Here is a 20,440-nt window from a genome sequence, read left to right on the forward strand (position 1 = left end):
ATTAATTTCCATGCATTTTACTGACATAGAATTCCTGGTTCAGCAGTATGAATTTAGTTTGGAAAGGTACTGATACTCATTCATTTTACTTCCAATGGAAGCAATGCCACTATTATCAAAGTATAAGACTACCAGTAAAATTCCAGTAAAAGTTCAACAAAATTTCTGTTTTGCTGTCCATGAACATGGGTAAAGTAACCAAAGAGGCCAATAAACAAACTGGAATTACAAAAAAGAAGCCAAAAAACAAACTTTTAACCTAAAAATTTCTCAGTAAAAACACAGACATCATAGTTTATGAAATTAGAAATTTAAAACAAAGAACAGGAAGGACAAAGAAGTTAGAAGTCTATGTAAGCATTTAAAAAAATTGGATGTAAAGCCTAAAGTTGCACTGGATTAAACAGATGTGAAATGGATGCATTAATCAATCTAAATTGAAATCTAAATGTTGAAAATCTAAATGTGAAAACCATCCAAGGGTTAAGAAATATGCCCATTAATGCAGACCATAAGAAATGAAACAGAAAGCAGGAATGCTCAGAAAAAAGTACCTAAGGGTAAAACACTTTATTACAGCAAAACATACCACAGCACAGGAGCTCTAATTACTACTTTAACTGACATCCATTCATTTTTAGGAAGACAGCAGTAAAATTAAAGAAACATATGACAGCATCATAAGCAGGTTAGATGAAATGTGTGACAAGGTAATGTAAAAGTCACTGTAAATCTAAGGAATTACAAAGTCAGACAGAGTAGGTTTGTTAAACATTAAGTATGTTTTATGCATACATCTGAGATTATTACTAAAGCAAAGGTGCACAACTTCTTTTAAATATGAGCCCCCGTCACAGTAAAATAAATTTAGTCAACTCCAACTTCTAATAATCTGAACAAAGACCCGAACAAAGACCATATCCCCAAACCCCATTCAATACTTTATGCAGAAAACTGGTGTATAGAAAAGTTATTTGTCACATGTGGACTCTAACCTAAAGTCCCTTAACATAAGTTTCTCAAATCCACTAAATTCAATTTTTCATAGAGAGCCAGAGCCCGAGCAGCATCTGGTTCAAGAAAGAAAGCAGTTCTTGCCCTACTCATACACACATTCACCCTCACTCACACTATGGTCAAATTAGAGTCGCCAATTAACCTAATCTATACATCTCTGGAAATATTCAGGGAAAGCCAGAAGAAAACCCAAGAGATATGGAGAGAATATATAAACTCCACAAAGATAACAACCAAGTGTGGTATTTGAACACAGCACTGTGAATCATTGAGGCAAAGGTGCCAAACAGTAAGCCACTCTGCCCTGCTTTCATTGTTCTTCTGTGGAATTAAGCAGGTCTTTATCCTGGAGTATTGCTCAATATCCAAATTCACTCAACTGTGGGTGGACATTTTTGCTGGATAAGGCGTCTGTGCTCATTGTGTTATTGGATGGTTTTCTTTGATTGGCCAGATACAGCCTGCAAGCCATAGGATTATTCCTACTGGTTTTAGGAAACATAATATGTACTTTAGTATCTGGAATAAGGGAAACATTTAACATTGTCAATGAAAAATGATCAACTGTTAGCTTCAGCAATATCCAACAACTTTAAGGCAGCCAGGATCAAAGTTTAGCTTAAAACTTCTAAGGCAGAATTCATGATAAAAACTTTAATATACCCCACATGTCACTCACTAAAAACAAAGTACTGGAGGTTCAGGAACAGATTCTTGTCTAGAATTGCAAAATACTTAGCGCTTCAAACAAGGAACGAAGAACCATTAACCAATACAATGAATGTTAAAGTCAAAAGTGGAAGAATTATTTATTTCAAAAAGAGCATACTTAAAAGAAAAAATTGGCATGCTTGTTCCTTTGTTCTGTCATCATTTCCTCTTTACTCACTGGCATACTAATGTTATCATCCCAAGCATTAACAGCGGAAATTTGCTGTCCCCAAAACTCCTGGTGAAACAAGGCCCCTGATGCAAAGAGGCAGGATATGTGAACTTTATTGCTGCTTGATTCAACACTTCCCTATGGGGTTAAATCCTGGAATCAGTATCAACTTCCTGTCACTGCGGGGCCACTTCATTTAAACATGCCAAATAATACCAGTGTGAGAAGGCCATTATCTTATTTACTGTCTACTTTATCTTTCAATAATTTTTCATTTGGTATACACTTTATGCTAAATATACAGAATAACCATCATGTCTAATTTCGTACTATATTATTCAAAAATTTTTGAAAACATCATAAACAATAATATAAAAACCAACCAAGATTACTCTAAGTTTCTAAATCATGTGGTTCCCAGATGACCAGAGTAGTACTTACACTAAAAACCACTTAAGTTATTTTATGAAATAAGTGTATTAACATAAGTCAAACTTCAAAACATAAAGGGAGCATGGGCCCCCTTTAAATAAAACTTCCAACTGTATTTGATGAAATCCAAGTTTGAAGTAGAATTGAAATAGCATTGCTATTTCTGCTCCTTTTGGCACAGTGGGAGCTGATTACATCAAATTAAGTCTAAACCCTTTGTAGAATTCAAAAACACCTTTGCAATGAACACAGAAACAGAAAAACCTATTTACCCTTAAAAGTCATAAAACAGATTTCATATTTCTCAAATTGAAAAATAAAAAGCAAAGAATCTTTCAGAGTAAGATTTATAATTAACTAGCAAAATACCGCGCTTCGCAGCGGCGAAGTACTGCATTAAAATTTTTATTAAGAAGAAAATGTTACCTTTTTAAACTGAGGGAAAATATGCCAATAATTATTTGTTAAGGATCTCTTTGTATACCATGTTGTCAGTTCAGCCCTCCGGTTGTAATATGACCAAGCTGTGCGCGGAGCTTACTCTTGAGCATGCAACTTACAGCTGGCCATGTGAACAGTAATCTTGTATCAAATCTCCACAGCTTGGATTGCTGCTATCATAAACGGTTTGAGTTTCATTGTTTGTTTCAATTACGACAGTATTTGCAGGATTTGTTGTGTTGAGGTAACATTCAGCATCTGTCAAGTGTTGTAAGCACACAACCGGTTTCATCGATAAAATTACATCCAGCTTTTGAGAGTTTAAACATTCATAAACATCAAAGTGTCCACTACTGAAATCGCTACCTGTGAATCTAAGATGTTTAAGAGGCATTGGCGGTTGTCGGAAGGTGTAAAATATTTGGCCATTTCGGTACACTTGAAAGCGACAACCGAACAATTCAGCGGCAGCCATCAACTCACATGCAGAACCCTATAGTGCTCCTGTGTAGTATAATCATCTCCTGTACCGTCATCAGTCCACACCTTGAACCTGTCCCAGTCATTCAATACATAAGACACAATGTTCCTCCGGATATCAAGAGTGAGCCTGATATGGCTGTGCAATATGTAACAAAGAGAATGGAAAAGGTAGGTGCCATCTCCGGGCATGGAAACCACTCGGTAAGTGACAGTTCTTTGATCAATGGTGATCACCTCGATAGACATGGTAATGGGGGTTGGAATGATAAAGGAAATGGGTACCTGAGCAATGTTAAGTAAGTCTAAAATACCTATACAATAACTATAATTGTAATAAACAATAAAACAGCGGAGAAGCCGTGGATTAAACAAAAAGGCTGTAGTTATCAGTAGGGTGACGTGAATCCCGTGGCAAAGCAAGGAAGGGAATGTAGAGACCGGAGCGACGGATGGTCTTATATAGGCAGGCAGCCAACAACGTGGGAGGCGTTGGGATGGGGGACCCAACGCCACCTCACACGGTGACCGAACTGCAGGCTATGGACGTATATATGTACGTAAGTAGGATTCAGTTAGCGTTGGAAACCCATGTACCAAATTTCTTGAAGATGGACCCATAAGTAACAAAGACTGTTGAAAAGTTCAATATGGCGGCCGACAGTGGCATCATACCACCGAAACAAGTACGTACGTTGGTTTCGGTTAGTGCAGGGAAGCCGCCTATCAAATTTCGAGAAGATCGGGCCATAAATAAGAAAGTTCAACATGGCGCAAGTTGTTGACCGTTATGACCATTACGCGTAGAATTTCGAAATGAAACCTGCTTAACTTTTGCAAGTAAGCTGTAAGGAATGAGCCTGCCAAATTTCAGCCTTCAACCTACACGGGAAGTTGGAAAATTGACGACGTTGGAAAGTTCAATATGGCGGCCGACAGTGGCGTCATACCATCGAAATAAGTAAGTACATCGGTTTCGATTAGCGCAGGGAAGCCTCCTACCAAATTTCGTGAAGATGGGGCCATAAATAAGAAAGTTCAACATGGCGGACGTTGTCACCGTTATGACCGTTACGTGTAGAATTTCGAAATAAAACCTGCTTAACTTTTGTAAGTAAGCTGTAAGGAATAAGCCTGCCAAATTTCAGCTTTCTACCTACATGAGAAGTTGGAGAATTAGTAATGAGTCAGTGAGTGAGTGAATGAGTCAGTCAGTCAGTCAGTGAGGGCTTTGCCTTTTATTAGTATAGATACGTGCCGTGTCATTATATACTGTATATACTATATTGCCAAAAGTATTGGGACTCCCTTCCAAACCATTGAATTCAGGTGTTCCAATCACTTCCGTGGCCACAGGTGTATAAAATCAAGCGCCTAGGCATGCAGGCTGTTTCTTCAAACATTTGTGCAAGAATGGGTCACTCTCAGGAGCTCAGTGAATTCAAGCCTGGAACCGTGATAGGATACCACCTGTGCAGTAAGTCCATTCGTGAAATTTCTTCACTACTAAATGTCCATGGTCAACTGTTAGTGGTATTGTAACAAAGTGGAAGCAGTTTGGAACAACAGCAACTCAGCCATGAAGTGGTAGGCCATGTAAAATCATGGAGTGAGGACAGTGCATGCTGAGGCGCACAGTGTGAAGTAGTCACCAACTTTCTGCAGAGTCAATAGCTACAGACCTCCAAAAGCTTAAGAACAGTGCGTAGAGAGCTTCATGGAATGGGTTTCCATGGCTAAGCAGCTGCATCCAAGCCTTACATCACCAAGTGCAATGCAAAGTGTCATGCCACGCTTCATCGCTTTCATTTGCAGGACGTTTCAACAGAAACCTGTCCAAGGAACTTTGTTTAGTCCTCCCCTTTAGAATGTTTCTGAAATGAGTTAGGCAAGTGTCATTAAATAGCACCGCTGCATGATCAGCTGTAAATTTTTCAGGGTGTTTCTTTTCAATAAAGTCAAGTGATAGGCAAGTGTCATTAAAAAGCGCCACTGCGCAATCAGTTGCAACTTTTTCAGGGTGTTTCTTTTCTTTAAAGTTCAAAACTTTTTCCCACATTGCAAACACTTCCTTTATCTCACTTTAAGAGATAACCTCCTCCGCGATACCGATCTCCTGCAGAACCTCTGTATTTTGCTGCATCTGTAGTTCCATCAACTCCTCAGTCATCAGTTCCTCAGAATGAGCAGCGACAAGCTCTTTGATGGCTTGTTTTTTGAATTTTGGCTCGTAACTCAAGGCAAAAAATCCTAGTGACATCTCATATCTCAAAATACACGTACGTTGGGGCATTCGTATCTAAAGGTACCACTGTGTATATATATATATATATATTTTTTTTTATATACACATACACAGTGCATCCGGAAAGTATTCACAGCGCATCACTTTTTCCACATTTTGTTATGTTACAGCCTTATTCCAAAATGGATTAAATTGATTTTTGTCCGCAGAATTCTACACACAACACCCCATAATGACAACATGAAAAAAGTTTACTTGAGATTTTTGCAAATTTATTAAATATAAAAACAATTGAGAAAGCACATGTACATAAGTATTCACAGCCTTGGCGATGAAGCTCAAAATTGAGTTCAGGTGCATCCCGTTTCCCCTGATCATTCTTGAGATGTTTCTGCAGCGTAATTGGAGTCCACCTGTGGTAAATTCAGTTGATTGGACATGATGTGGAAAGGCACACACCTGTCTATATAAGGTCCCACAGTTGACAGTTCATGTCAGAGAACAAACCAAGCATGAAGTCAAAGGAAATGTCTGTAGACTTCCGAGACACGATTGTTTCGAGGTGCAAATCTGGGGAAGTTTACAGAAAGATTTCTGCTGCTTTGAAAGTCCCAATGAGCACAGTGTCCTCCATCATCTGTAAGGGGAAGAACTTCGAAACCACCAGGACTCTTCCTAGAGCTGGCCGGCCATCTAAACTGAGCGATCGGGGGAGAAGGGCCTTAGTCAGGGAGGTGACCAAGAACCCGATGTACAATGCACTGTATGTATATGTATATATGTATATATATTATATAGTGTGATGGATGGCCAGGGACCTTGCCCCACTGGGAGGCCTGGAGAAGCAGGGGATCGGGAGAGGGGCAATTCCTTCCCCAGGGCGCAAGCAGCATGCCATCCTGGATTGTGTGGGAGCCACAGAACTGGAAGGCTCAACCCTGTGGGCGCCCAAAGGACTAAGGGGCCTTGGACCAAAGCACTTCCGCAACACCAGGAAGTGCTGCCGAAATAGGATGCAGGTACACCCAGAGTGCTTCCGGATACCCATGCAGCACTTCCGCCACACCAGGAAGTGCTGTAGGGAGATTATCAGGGAGTACCTGTAGCACATCTGGGTGCATCATAAAAGGGGCTGCCTCACTCCATTTAACATGCCGGAATCGGGTGGAAGAGGACGGAGCTGCGAGGAGTGGAGTAGAGGTGGCAGAAGAATGAAAGAAAAGGACTGTGAGCCTTTGGGCACTGTGTTTGTGCAGGAAAGGAAAGGAAAAATTAACGTGTGTGTTGTGGATATCTTTTTATATATATATATATATATATATATACACATACACATACATACACATATATATATACATACATGCAAAACTAACATTAGTAGTCAGTGACCCTTTAAGGAATCACAAGACAAAGAAAATGTTGACTTGATTTAAGTGGAAGAAAAATTTAGTACTACACCCATTAGAGACTGATTTAATCAGCTAACCTTCAGTCTTGAGCTATGTATCTCACCAACAAAGCAGATTAAATGGATTGAATGACATCCCTGATTACCACAGGATTGATGATTTAACAGTACTTTTATCCATTTTTTTCTGCTTGTGTGTTATTGCTATCAGTAAGCGTTATTTTGAAAACAAAGTATTTCTTTGAGTCACTATGTCTTTTAGCCCACCTACCCTGTGAAATGACTATGACAGAATATTTGAAACAATCGTTCTCTAAATACAAGGTGAACAATTAAATAATGGTCTGACTCACCAAACTAAGCACCAAAGACTTAATTGGAAATAGTGCAATTATAATGAATAAAAAGGCTAACTATTTTCTTAAGCTTAAATTCAGACCTGATGCCACTAGACCATCTGATAAGTGAACTAAAAATATACTAACTTCTCAGAGACATTCATTTTTTACTAACAGAAATGCATCCGTTTGCAGCTGTTTTGACTTCTCTATAAAATATACTTCACTCAAGGAGTATAAGAAATTTAAGCAATTGCAGAAAATGATTTTGAACTCTAATGCTCTTTTTTGCACATTGCTGAAGATTACTGAATATTAAGATTTAACCACACCCATCATCTCATAAAAGTACCAGTAATTACATTAGGAAATTAAACTGCAAGTCTTGTTAAGAAATCACCAGAAAGAGGCATGCTTTTCTTTTAAGTTTTCCTTACTTGAATCTCAAATTTTATATGAAATAAAAAGGTTAACTGATGTATCTCAGCACTGCCATCAGACAGGAATAGGAAAAAATCAAGTAATACTTCATTAGTTAGATTTCTGTATTTTGCTATAGAACTTTAAATAGCTAAAAATTGCTTTAAACTGATTTTCAATAAACTTGAGTTTTCGGGTAGTGTTCCAAATTCTTGCATTCGTTTCTAGCACTGAACTACTAAGCACCCTTATCGCTCCCACACTCATGCGAGAATTTTGCTGAGCATGTACAGTATAACAGTGTCCCAACTTAACAATGTTTTCAGTTTCTGCAGAATCGCTGCATACACCAGGAAGTTTGCTTCAGCACTACAATGGTTACAAAATGAAAAAAAAGACAGGCTGTGGATTTTTTTCCCATCGAGTCGCAAAGGGAATAAGCATTTCCAGCTGTTCTTTACACTGAAAAAAGAATGCATAAGTGAAAGTTTCCCAGGCAATGCATTATAAAGAGAGAGAAGTTAAGTCACTATCACAAACACATCTACTCTCAAGGGCAGGGTTACCATGAACCTTGACAGGGTATCTGTTGTTAAAGGGAATATGCTTCATCTGCAAAAATACACAATAACACAGAGAAATACATTTTAAACTTTAAAAGTTTTAAATAAATTTATTTGTAAACATACAGCAGTAATATCAGAAAAAAACAGCATCCCATTTAAATGTTATAGCTGCTTATAAAGTAGCAGATGTCTGTTTGGATGATATCAAGTGCACCATTGTTATTATACATTTTTCTATGTGTTGGTTACAGAGACAATGGTCATTTATAGTTTTCATAAAATATCTGCTTCAACAGTATAGACTGACAGTTCATCAAGTACATGCATCCATTTTTTTGCCAGTGAAATAATATTTGATGAAAACCTACACCATGAAGGAACCCACTGACAAGTCTAGCTAAATGTAGACAAAGGGAAGATTTATTATTACACTGATACATTTTCATTGTGCAGACAATAAGCAAAAGCAAGAAAAAAAAAAGTTAAGAAATTTCATTAAAAAAAAATGTGGCACAATGGCGCAGTTCTCCCTAGGTGGAGTTTGCATGTTCCCCAGTGTCTGCACTGTATGGGGTTTGCTCCTTCCTTGCACACTAAGCTAGCTGGAATAGGCTCCACCACTCCCCAAGACCCTGGTCTGGATTAAGCAGGTTATAAAATGATTTGACATATTTTTCTCAGACTGTACTTTAAATGAGGTATTTATAAAGGGTCCAGTACTGCTATGCAATCAAAAGACACGGTAGCACCAGAATTCACAAAGTTTAAAAGTGCTATATTTAATATATGTTGCTATATCAATGTTCTCTTTCAAATATTGAGCTTTTGCCTTTAGTATTGCCTTTAAAAGTATATTCCATTTCTAGGTTTGAAATCCACACCAAATCACTGTCAGTGTGGAGTATGCATGTACTCTTGAAGCCTATGTCAGTTTTTTTTTACTGGGTACTCAGGATTTCCTCTTGCGCTTCAAAGATGTGCACTTTAAGTTAACTGGCAAAAGAAAATTTTGCCTCTTATGAGAGTTGAAATATGAGGAAATGAGCACTGCAATGGACTGGCACTTCACTGACAGTTAGTTTCTGCTTACATGCACTCCATTACAATATTTTTCTTAAATCATAAAAAAAACTTATTTCACACATATTAAATGGGAAAATCCCAGGTAAACCATCCTGTGGTTTACTAGGATGATCCCATTCACACATTACATAACAACCCAGCAATTCCACAGGAAGGCACCTTGCACATATGAAAATCATATCTCAGGTAATAGGCATGGAAATCTGAAGGGTGTGCAACCACAGACTGTGTTTTTTTAATCTAAAAGAATATATGTCAGCAAACAGCAACGGTCAAGTGCTACATACATTCATTTTGTACAATATAGCGTAACCTTAACTCTAAGGATAGAAACATGAAACAAAGTTTAGCCAACTCTTAAATAACAAAACCACATGGACATATAGTATTCTTTTTTTATTGTTCAAAAACCCTGCGCAAAGCAGGCATTGCAAGGCAATGTCTAGTTGCAACTATGATCAAGAATTTCCTCCTTGGCTGAAAAGGACAATAGAACAGCTATTTTGCAATTCATTAGATTTCCAGAAATTTGAAAAATAGATAACCTTTGAAAAAAACCAAAAAAAAAAATTTCCTCTACACAGTCAACACCCAGTCATCACCCAGTCATCATAACCCAAGTTGTTTATGATTATTTTGTTCCCTTTAACATCAGTATGTTTTACTTGAGGACACCAATTTGAATGCATTACCTAGCAATTTTCTGGTTTTGTTCACACATATGCCAAGCTGAGAAATTGTTGGGAATTATAGCAGGTCTTGACCTGGAAAAATTACCAGGTTGAATTTCCTGGAATTCCTGACTCAGTTTTGCTCACAGATATTCCCACCTGGTAATTTAATGGTAAGTTCTAGTATAGCATGCATGTGTTAAAGGAATACTCCACCCAAAAATGTTTTTACTTTATTTTACTTACCTCATGCAGTTTGTAGTGGTGTTAGAGGAAAATTTTTAATGTCATGTTTTCGTGGAAAAATTGAATATTGAATATTTCAACTCAGAATAGTCAATAGGTGACTATGTAGTACCAAATGATGTAAGAAAAGTCCAGTGAAAAACCAAAAAAAACTCTCACATAACTTGTATTGCATAAACCACATGTCCGATATTTATTTGTATGATCAAAACAAACAAAATGTGTACATTTTTTGCTAAAATATTAACAATTACTACCTAGAAACTATGCATTAAATGTAAACAAGATAGACATCATTCCCACAATGCTGTGTGTTTGAAAAAGATCTACATTCACTGGTGAAGAAACCTGTTCTTAATTCATGTGTTTACATTTAATGTGGAGTTTTCAGGAAGTAGATGTTAACATCTTAGCAAAAAACACACATAATTTGAAATGTTTTGACCACAAAAATGGATATTGAACATGATGATTATACGACACAAGGAAGAATTTTTTTATTTTTTCCACGGGCTTCTTCCACATCATTTGGCACTGTATAGTACTGGTCACATATCAACCATCTTGACTTGGAATATTCAATATTTAATTTCTCCACAAAGATATGAAATTACATTTTTTCTCTTCCTCCACTATAAACTACATGGAGTAAGTAATGTTTTTTTAAAATGTATCACTTTTAGGTAGAGTATTCCTTTAAAGGAGCTTATGCACCGCAAGCAGGCTTCGATTAAGTATCTATGAAAATGGAATGGATGGATGAAAAACATTAGTTCACTCATTCACAACCTGTAGTTGTGGAAACTTTTAGGCACTGAATACCAAGATATAAATCCTAAGCAGACTTATGGAGAAAGGAGGAGAAATGTATTCTCCCATTTCAAAAGAAATGGTGATTTTTCCTACCACAAGTTGACCTACTAAATTAATCCCATTCTAGGTATTGCAACATGTTGGCTTCATTTACTTTACTTTTTGCAAAATGCAACCTGCTACACTTAGCAAAAACAAGTGTGATCCAAGAACAGCAGGGTATTCTGTTCAGACTAAAATATTTGAATAGCCTCTGCAGTTAATCTTTACTGAAATCTTGCCTTATTATACTATCATTTGCACTGTAATTTGGCACGACTGCAGGAATAACATTGCTGAAATGATTGTTAAACCACTATTCAACACTATTAGGAAGATTTCAACTGCAATGTGACAGGTTTGCATAAATAATTCATGAGACTATTATTTCAGATAAACCATTAATGGCTACTATTAGAATGTGATAATCTAATGTAATTAAAACTTTCCAGCTCAAAACATCTACAAACTAAAAATTTCTGTGCACAGAATGAAGGAAAAAGAACAATAATCAATCCATGCATCGATACATTTCCTACCCTTCCTTGCTGAAATACAGGGAGCTAAAGCAATAACCAATCTTGCAGAGGATGCTAGTTGGTCTGAAGTCATACCATCAAATTATTGAGTCATAATCATAGTCATAATCATGTACCATAATATATTGTCAGTGGGACACGAGTTTCTGGTTTTGGTGGAAAAAAATGCCATTTCAGCTAATTTGTTCACAGTATAACTCCCATACATTTCACACCCAACCCATTTTGCCCATTGATCTGTGCACATGGGTTGACAGTAAACTTCAACAGGTAAAACTGCGTCACGAGTCCATAAATGTTGAGAAACACTGTTGCGCAATGTATAAGTGGAGGAATATACTAGCTAAACACTAACTTGAATTTCCATTAAGACTGCAATCACAGAGGGGTTTCTGTCCTCAAAGTGTAAGAAAGGATGAAACAGAATGATTATATTATCTTACTTTACCTTATTTAACTTTAGGAGATTTTAAAAAAGAAACAATATAGAAGATGAAGACCTGCTTACAGCAGAATATCAAATTACAAAAATTAAACTCTATGTGAAAAGGAGAAACTTAAGAGAAAAATTAAAATGAGTATGACACATTGGTTAACGCTTTGGACTTCAAATGCTGAAGTTGTGGATTAAAATCGTGCCACTGACACTGTGCGACAATGAGCAAGTCATTTCACCCGCCTGTGCTCCAACTGGAAAAAGAGGAAAAGAAATGTAACAAATTGTACGTCAAACATTGTAAGTCATTTTGGAAAAAGGTGTTGGCCAAATAAATAAATTCAGAAATTAGCACAGCATGCAGTGGCAGGGATTTTCCTTGTACGGAACAACTAAGGTAGAAGAAGAGCCTCTTCAAACCTCACCTTCAGCAATGTGAGAAGAAGCAAGACCTACTTATCCAGTAGCATCATTCATACTCATTGACCATGTGCATCTTCTCATGTGTGGTTCCCACCTGGCTATATGTTATTTTGTGAAAATGCACTCGGCTCTAAATCTGGCTGTAATGGAGTTATACTATACAAAATGCTATGTGTGCCTAAGCCAAAGCCTAACATATGAAACCTAGGTTACAATGTTATTGCAGATAGGCATGTTGTTTTTAAATATATTAAAGTTCTTTTGAATCTGAAGCTTTGGTGGTATATAATGAAGACAATAACTGTAGTAAAACCTCATTTAATGCAAAGAATACTTTGCTAGGCATCAGCAAAAGTGGAAAAAGCACATATAGGGAAATATCCCAGATATGGCTTAAAATTTTGTTTTCCATAATTACAACAACTAATACTCCAAATAGCTCAGAGCTTAATTGAACATGCATCTTGTAAAGGTGTTTCCAATATATGAAACTAGGTATGCTCATTTCATCCCTGAACTGACAACATCACCAGATGTCACACACTGCATTTTTTTTCATCCCTTTCAGGATACTTGGGGAGATGTTTTTTGCTGGCCAATATCAACAATTTGAAAAACACAAAGCAGCTACTACTGTAATTAATGATGAACTCTTACGTAATACACTGATGGAGACTGAGTATCACTTAAACACTAGTGCATGTGGCATTTGATGCCAATTCTGAGGAAAAATCTGTTTCTCTTAGAGACGATTCTATGTATTCAATAAAGTTTTAAAAGTACAGTAAATTTCTAAAACTAATTTTTGCAAGTCCTGCCTTTGAAGTGAGACCTGAAGTAGTCTTCTGTATGATCACTAAGACACAACCCTTAAAAAGACACCAGTCCTTCAAATGGTAGTTATTTTAACAGTCACACTTGATCAAACCTGGATATTTCATTGTCTCCAAATAACCCAAAATGTTCCTTAATAAGATACCACATTTTATTAGTTGTTTATAAAAAATATCATTTTGAAAATATGACCACTGCAGTATGTTTAAGTTCCAAAGTGCATTTGTATGGCTTGACAAACGTACAAAGCCTTTCTTGTGTATACACCTACAGTTAACTCCCCACCTTCAATTGAAATGCACTATGGTGCACAGTAAATGTTCTACCATCAGCAATTTCAATTTAATATGAAATACTAAAACCTCCTTTACATAGCCATCCTGCTACAAAAGGACTTTGTCTAGAATTGAAAGGAATTTCAAGTTACCCACACAAATACTCTGTAATAACATCTGACTTCAAGTAAATGTTATACCCCAAATAAATATGCAGAAGTTAACAAAGAGGGCAAATGTTTCTGTCTGATATCATATTCACATAGGAAAAAATCCTACAAAATAATAAGCAATATTGAGAAGAACATGAAGTTTATGAAACTATTAATAATTTCTTATGAATTAATTTCAAATTTACAAAAAATTGTAAATCCAAATTGGCTCTGTAAACATGTTGGAAGTTGGCCCTGCAATAAACTAGCACAGAATCCAGAGCAGTTTCCAAGGATAGGCCTTGGCCCCTCACAACCCAGAGCACAACTGGACTGAGAATGTTTGATAATATTATATTTACACACACACACACACATAAATTAGCTGACAACCATATCATCGATCAGGTGGTATGCACTGCAGCCTCTGGCTCTCCCAGCAATAACACTAAATGTACTGTAGTGCCATAGGCAATGGCATCATGTAAACACTCTATAATAGAGGTTTAAAATAGTAATTTCTAAATCCCATTTCCATATGCTCACTCACCACCCCAACCCTTTAAATATGTACAAAGATTTAGCATATATAGCATTGCCTACAGCTATATGATTTTGCAAAACACAGACAGATATTTTGGCTTGTAGTTAACAAAATATAATTGTGAATAAATATTAATACACCACCCCCTTTACTGACCGATGACTAAGATGATGTGCTATGGAAAGGTTAATTCATCAAATATTCATTTTCAAATTTAACTAGGTAAACCATCATCTGCTGCAGAGGAGGACAGTTGTGAAAATAAAAGAAACTTGTGTCAAGGCAAATATCTAGCGGCACTCCTTGAGACAGAAATTGAAGGAAATAATCTATTATCATTGTGTTGTCATGTGAAGAAGTATACAGAACAGTACCATACAAAGATGATATGACAAGCATCCTGTCACATTTACATTTTGTAGACAACTGTATAATGTAAATAAGTATACATGCTAATTTTGCTTATGGAAAAAAATACATCTCCAAATTTATCACTAAATACTTAAAATTGGAATCAGGGCACCATATTAAGTGCAGATCGTTAAAACCTCATTACAGATGATCTTGGAGGAACCAGTCTATCTTCAGACACTTAGCCTGGTTTGCTCTTTGTTGTTGAACTGTGTGTTATTACCTCTACCAGATCAAATAGCTCTCTGAGGCCTTTAGACCCTCAGAAAGGCAGTTCTAGATGTCTATGGGTCTGGGAATGGACTCAAAAGTGCTGCATTCACATACTGTCAAACTGACAGTAAGTCCAGCATTCCAAATTAGTAAACTATGTGAACGCCCTGCGAACGCGAAGCTACAAGTCAGCCAAATCAGAGAAAAAACAAAGTTATCCGAATTATCCAAGTTATGATCAAATAACACTCATCTTTCTCCTTCTTCAACTGTATAAAATAAAAAATATAATCTGATCCACCATTTTTATAGTTGAATTGCAACTGGAGTGAAGTTACACACATTTAATATGTTTAGTTTGCTCTCTATTTTCAAATAAATATACAGTTTATCCTTAATTTCATTTTTATATAAATTATGAAACAATTTAACAGTATATTAGTGTTTCTCTGTATAGTCCAACTGAAAATTTACGTTGTGGTCTTTGGCCGGCTTGTCATCCCAGCCAATACCCCCAGGCCGCCAGATGGAGCCCTCCCTGCAGTATGGAGGTGCCCCGAAGACAAGCAGGGAGTCATGGACTATGTAGTTTTTATACACAACCCTGCTGGATACCACAGGGGCCGCAAGAGGGAGCTGCAGGGAGGACCGAAGAATCATTTGTGCCCTATAAGTTGGAAGTACGTCATAGGAAGAGCAACGTGCTTCCGGGGTGAGAAGAAGGACTTGTATCTGACCCGGAAGTGATAGAGAATCACACGGACTGGGGATCGGGAACACTTCCGGGTCAGGTTATATAAAAGGACTGTGGGAGCTCCCAGACGGCGAGCTGAGCTGGGTGGAAGGGTGGCAACGCGTCTGGGAGTGGAGGAATTGTTTATTGTATTTGTGATTGTGTAAGGGTGCTTTGTGCACTGTGAAAGATAAATAAAGTCAACATTTGGACTTTTTCCTGGTGTCTGGAGTCGTGAACAAGGGTTCAAGAGAGCAATAGCACCCCCTGTCACAACGTGAATGCATTGAACTGGGAAGAATGTCACAACTCGGAGCCCTGAATACTTTTGATAGCACATGAACACAATAAGACATCTGCAAGCACCAGGAAATCAACCATTCTACTGTCATGAGGATCATCTACAAGTGGAGAAAATTTCAAACTGCTCCCAACTTGTCTAAGTCAGGCTCCCCCTGCAGGTTCAGCCTGAAAATTGAACACAAAGTGTTGAAATAAGTCTCTAAGAACCTCAGAATTTCATCATAGGCCCAACAGGCATCTCTCACTCTCATTGATATCAAAATGCAGGAGTTTACCATTATAAAAGATGCTGCACAAATTAGACTTACATTGGAGGTGTGCCAGGAGGAAGCCTCTGCTGTCCTGAAGGACCATCACAAAACAACACAAAAGTCTGCCCTCAAACACCTAGGCAAAATCCAGAACTGTTGAAACTATATGATCTGGACTGACAAGTCAAAGACGGAATCATTAGGCCATGGTACCAGAATGGATGTCTGGGTAAAACCTGAAGACAGTATTTGTATGATTTGGGGTTATTTGCTGAATCATAGTCTAGACAGCTCACCATCATAGAATCCACTATGAATTCTTCACTATGCCAGAGAATGCTTGAGGATAACGTGAAACCATCTGTCAGAAGAGTGAACCTCAACCAAAAACAAACGTAACTTTAGAATGACTCTAAACATACCCATAGATCCACCAAGGAAAGGTTAGAATGAAAGAAATAGAGGGGTTTAGAATGGCCATCTCAAACCCCAGATCTGAATCCCACTGAGATGCCGTGTATGGATTTGAAACAGGCTTTGCTCTTAACATCACTCTCTCAAACATGACAAAGCTGAAAAAATTCTGTATGAATAGGTAGGAAACACTTTCTCTCAGATGTCATCATAGATGAGTAAACAGTTACAGGAAATCTCTCCTTGACGGGGCAATGCCAGCTATTAGAGCCAAGGGTATACCTAATATCTGCTTATTTTTTAAGGCAATATTTTTTTTAATGTCATGCTGTTTTAATTAGATGTTGTTTAAAAGAAGATCAAATCTTTATATGTCTACATATGTTAAAAAAGAAAAAAAAACATTTCAAGGAGTTTACTTACTTTTCACATAACTATAGCAGGGATGCCAAAACAGTTTATCAATCAGTTAACCAAACCAAAACACGGACTGCATGTTTCTCAAACTTCATTATGTCATCATTGAGGTAAAGTCTATTGAGGTCTCTCTCACTGGGTATCATATTGTATCCATGAAGCATCTTTGATACCAAAAAAGTGTGATTTTTTTTTTTATATTGTATACTCTACTGGTCAAAAGTTTTAGAACACCACAGTTTTTCCAGTTTATCTTCAAAATTAAACAGCTGAAATCCATTGAATGATGTAAAATGATGAACAGTTAAGCAGTAAGTTTAGGTTAGCAAAAACTAAAAAAAAAAAACGGAAACTCCAGTATTACAAATTGGCCTTCTTCAGGGAACAATTGATAGGTTACAACGTACAGATGTTCTGCAGCAATTAAAGCCTTACAAGTTGAAGCAAACAATTTGTATAGGTGTCCCAACTTCTGTTGATTACTTAAAAACTTCATGTCTGTCTTAAAGCAGAGCTGGAACAGACTGTGTTACTACACCCTCTGAGGTACTAATTGGACAATATTACACTGGCATAGACCAAATAAACAATGGCAAATAAAAAATAAGTAAAGGATTCATTAAGCATACAAACTTTATCAAATGTTTGATTCAAAGTAGCCACCTTTTGCTGATATATCAGCCAAACTGCGGTAACCTTTTTGATTCACAACGCCAGTCCCTCTATGCAAGTCACCAACTGTGCTCCCAGCAAAAGAAACCCAGACCATCACACTTCCTCCTCCATGTTTGATAGTAATAGTGTCACCCACTGAGGAAACATCATTTCACCAACTAGATGGGGTGTAAACACCCTGTGTGATGAATTGAAGATTTCAAATTTTGACTCACTTCTTCATAAAACTTTCTTCCAGTATGCAGTAGTGCACAGCCGGTATTTCAAGGCCCTATTTTATCCTTTAATGAATGACTTTCTTACTGCCAACTTTCCCTGTCAAACCTGCAGCAGAAAATCTCATCTTCACATTAGAAACTGAGACTTGCTTTTTTCCACCTCTGTTAAGCTGTGCTTGAAGCTGTTGTGCTACAAGGTGTCTATAACATAATCTGGTGACCCTCAGAAATTTGTCTTCTGTTTGGCTTGTGACTTTGGGTCCGCCAGATCTCTTTCTATCAGAGTTTCTTTCCGTTTCCAATTGCCTTTGGATTGTGTAGGACACCACCGTACTCACTGACACTTTGATATTTTTTTTTTCAATTTCTCTAAATTAAAGGCCTACACTTCTAAGGGTAATAATGATATGTCTCTTTTCCTTTGTTAATTGCTGTTTTCTTGCCATTTTCACTGAAATTTACAACTTGCTAGGGTGTGGAAGGTATAGTAACACAGTCTGTTCCAACTCTGCTTTAAGACAGAGAGAAGGGTTTTTAAGTAATCAGAAGAAGTTGGGACACCGGTGCAAACTGTTTGCTTCAACTTGCAAGGCTTAAATTACTTTAGTTACTGCAGAACATCTGTACATTGTAACCTACTAGTTTTTCCTGAAAAAGGCCCATTTGCAATATTCTGACATATCCTTTTTCAGTTTTTGCTAACCTAAACTTTAAATTTAAACCTCTGGCAGTTTACTGCATACCTTTTTACCATTTTAGGTCATTCTTTGCATTTCAACTGATTACATTTGAAGAAAAACTGGAAAAACTGAGGTGTTCTAAAACTTTTGACCAGTAATGTTGTCAAGCAAAATGAAACCTTTTATTGGCTAACTAAAAAGATAACAATATGCAAGCGTTCGAGGCAACTCGTGCCCCTTCTTCAGGTAACTTGTAATCAAGATAGGGCCTGACTTGCCTCAAAAGCTTGCATACTGTTATCTTTTTAGTTAGCCACTACATCCATAATGGCTAACACAGTACAGCACCCTAGTACTCCAGACCAGTAATGTACATATTTATAATACCAGGCTGGATAATGGATGGATGTACAGATTTATATTCCAATATGGCATGTATTTAGTCTTTTTATGTTTCTAAATTGTGCTTGGAGTTTCGTTATATTGGAAATGAACGCATGCTGAGCTCAATATGTAAGGGACTTAATAACAATAAATGGGAATTGACCTTAGCTAATAATTGTGGTGTTCTCCCATTGCCCTATGACATTCCGCTGCCTCCTTCTTATCCTTCCTTTTTTATTACCTCCCAGCTGTGGGTCCCCCCGAGGTACGCCTCTCCTATTGTTTAAATCCGATTTGTTCTAAACACTCCCCGTAAGATGATTACATGTGAAATACGCTATATAGAATAAAAGCTTTCATCTTCCTTTGTGTCACGTTGGCCTTGCCTTGGTCCTGCCGAGGCGCCTTTAATGTCGCTCCACTGACATGACAATATGTAACACGACCATGTACCGTGTCCGCACTTCTGCGGTATATACAGTACACCGGGCCACGCTTTATACCCGCTTCCGTGGATGCATCACCCTAGCGCATCTCTCGAGGGTCCCTCGGTCGTCAAGTGTGCGTCTGGGAAGCCGCGGCGTCGTCCCTAAGAGTCGCGTGTCAAGGCCAGCTCGCTGTGTGTCGCGCCAAACAAAAACAGCAAGTCCGTTACTTACGTAGTGCTTGGACGGGTTTCTCCTCTTCTCCACATCCACAACTTTCGCCTCCTGGACAGTTCGGAGCTGCATGGTTTCGCCGATTCGATGGGGCTTCTCTGTACGTGCGAGGGTCTGAGTGGATGAGTGTACTCCTCCTCGAGAGTCTGTCTCCTTAGCAGCAGCAGTTGCAGTGGCGGCTGAGGCGCATATCCCAAAGACGCGCGTTGCTTATCACTCTGACTTTGTAGCGGTAAAATGACTTTCACTCACCGAAAACGTCTTTTGAAAATTCATGTCCAGCCTCGGTAATCCGTAAACGCCGTCTGCGCGCTGCTTCTCGCTCTTTTAACTCACAAGTCCCGACCGCTGAAGCGCGCGGCTAGCGGTGTCCCCGACTTCCGAGTCCAAGCCGCTTGAAAGTCGCGAGGCAAGTCAGTCCAGCCTTTAGTTTATGTGCTGCGACGCTCGTGTCTCCAGTCTGGCGTAGAAGGTCAGGTTATAAAGAACCAGTAACTCGATCCAAACTAAGACCGCTGAGAATGAGAATCGAGGCCAGTGAACTGCTACGCCTGGGCTACAGGGATTGGGATGGGACGTGCTTATTGTGTGGCTCTCTCGGCGTGGAGTGGGATGGGAAATCCTGCTCAGGCTGACAAATGGGAATGGAGCTTCCGCGGGGACGAGCCGGAGGCGGCGCGAGGAACAAAGCTGCCGGTACACTCACTGGGTTTTTCACAAGGGCTGGGAAGTGCCCAAGTGTTGCATTCTCACAAGAAGATACAGCTGTCTGCATGCAGCTGCATTTCTCTTTCTAA

The 20,440-nt window shown here is 38.2% G+C and overlaps 1 protein-coding gene across 3 annotated transcripts in view; it reads right to left on the reverse strand.

The window, feature by feature from the left end:
* sh3pxd2aa (SH3 and PX domains 2Aa) overlaps positions 1–20,209 on the reverse strand; it is a 363,802-nt gene extending 343,593 nt beyond the window's left edge. For 2 of the 3 annotated variants that reach the window (XM_039776608.1, XM_039776599.1), the window contains exon 1: positions 19,644–20,208. In XM_039776608.1, coding sequence (XP_039632542.1) covers positions 19,644–19,715 — 72 coding nt within the window. In that variant the 5' untranslated portion in view covers positions 19,716–20,208. Of the gene's footprint in view, positions 1–19,643 lie in introns of all 3 variants that reach the window. The other variant, XM_039776615.1, reaches the window with a different exon arrangement.
* Between the last annotated feature and the right edge of the window lie 231 nt (positions 20,210–20,440).

This window comes from Polypterus senegalus, chromosome 1 (assembly GCF_016835505.1).
Source record: "Polypterus senegalus isolate Bchr_013 chromosome 1, ASM1683550v1, whole genome shotgun sequence".
Lineage (NCBI taxonomy): Eukaryota > Metazoa > Chordata > Cladistia > Polypteriformes > Polypteridae > Polypterus > Polypterus senegalus.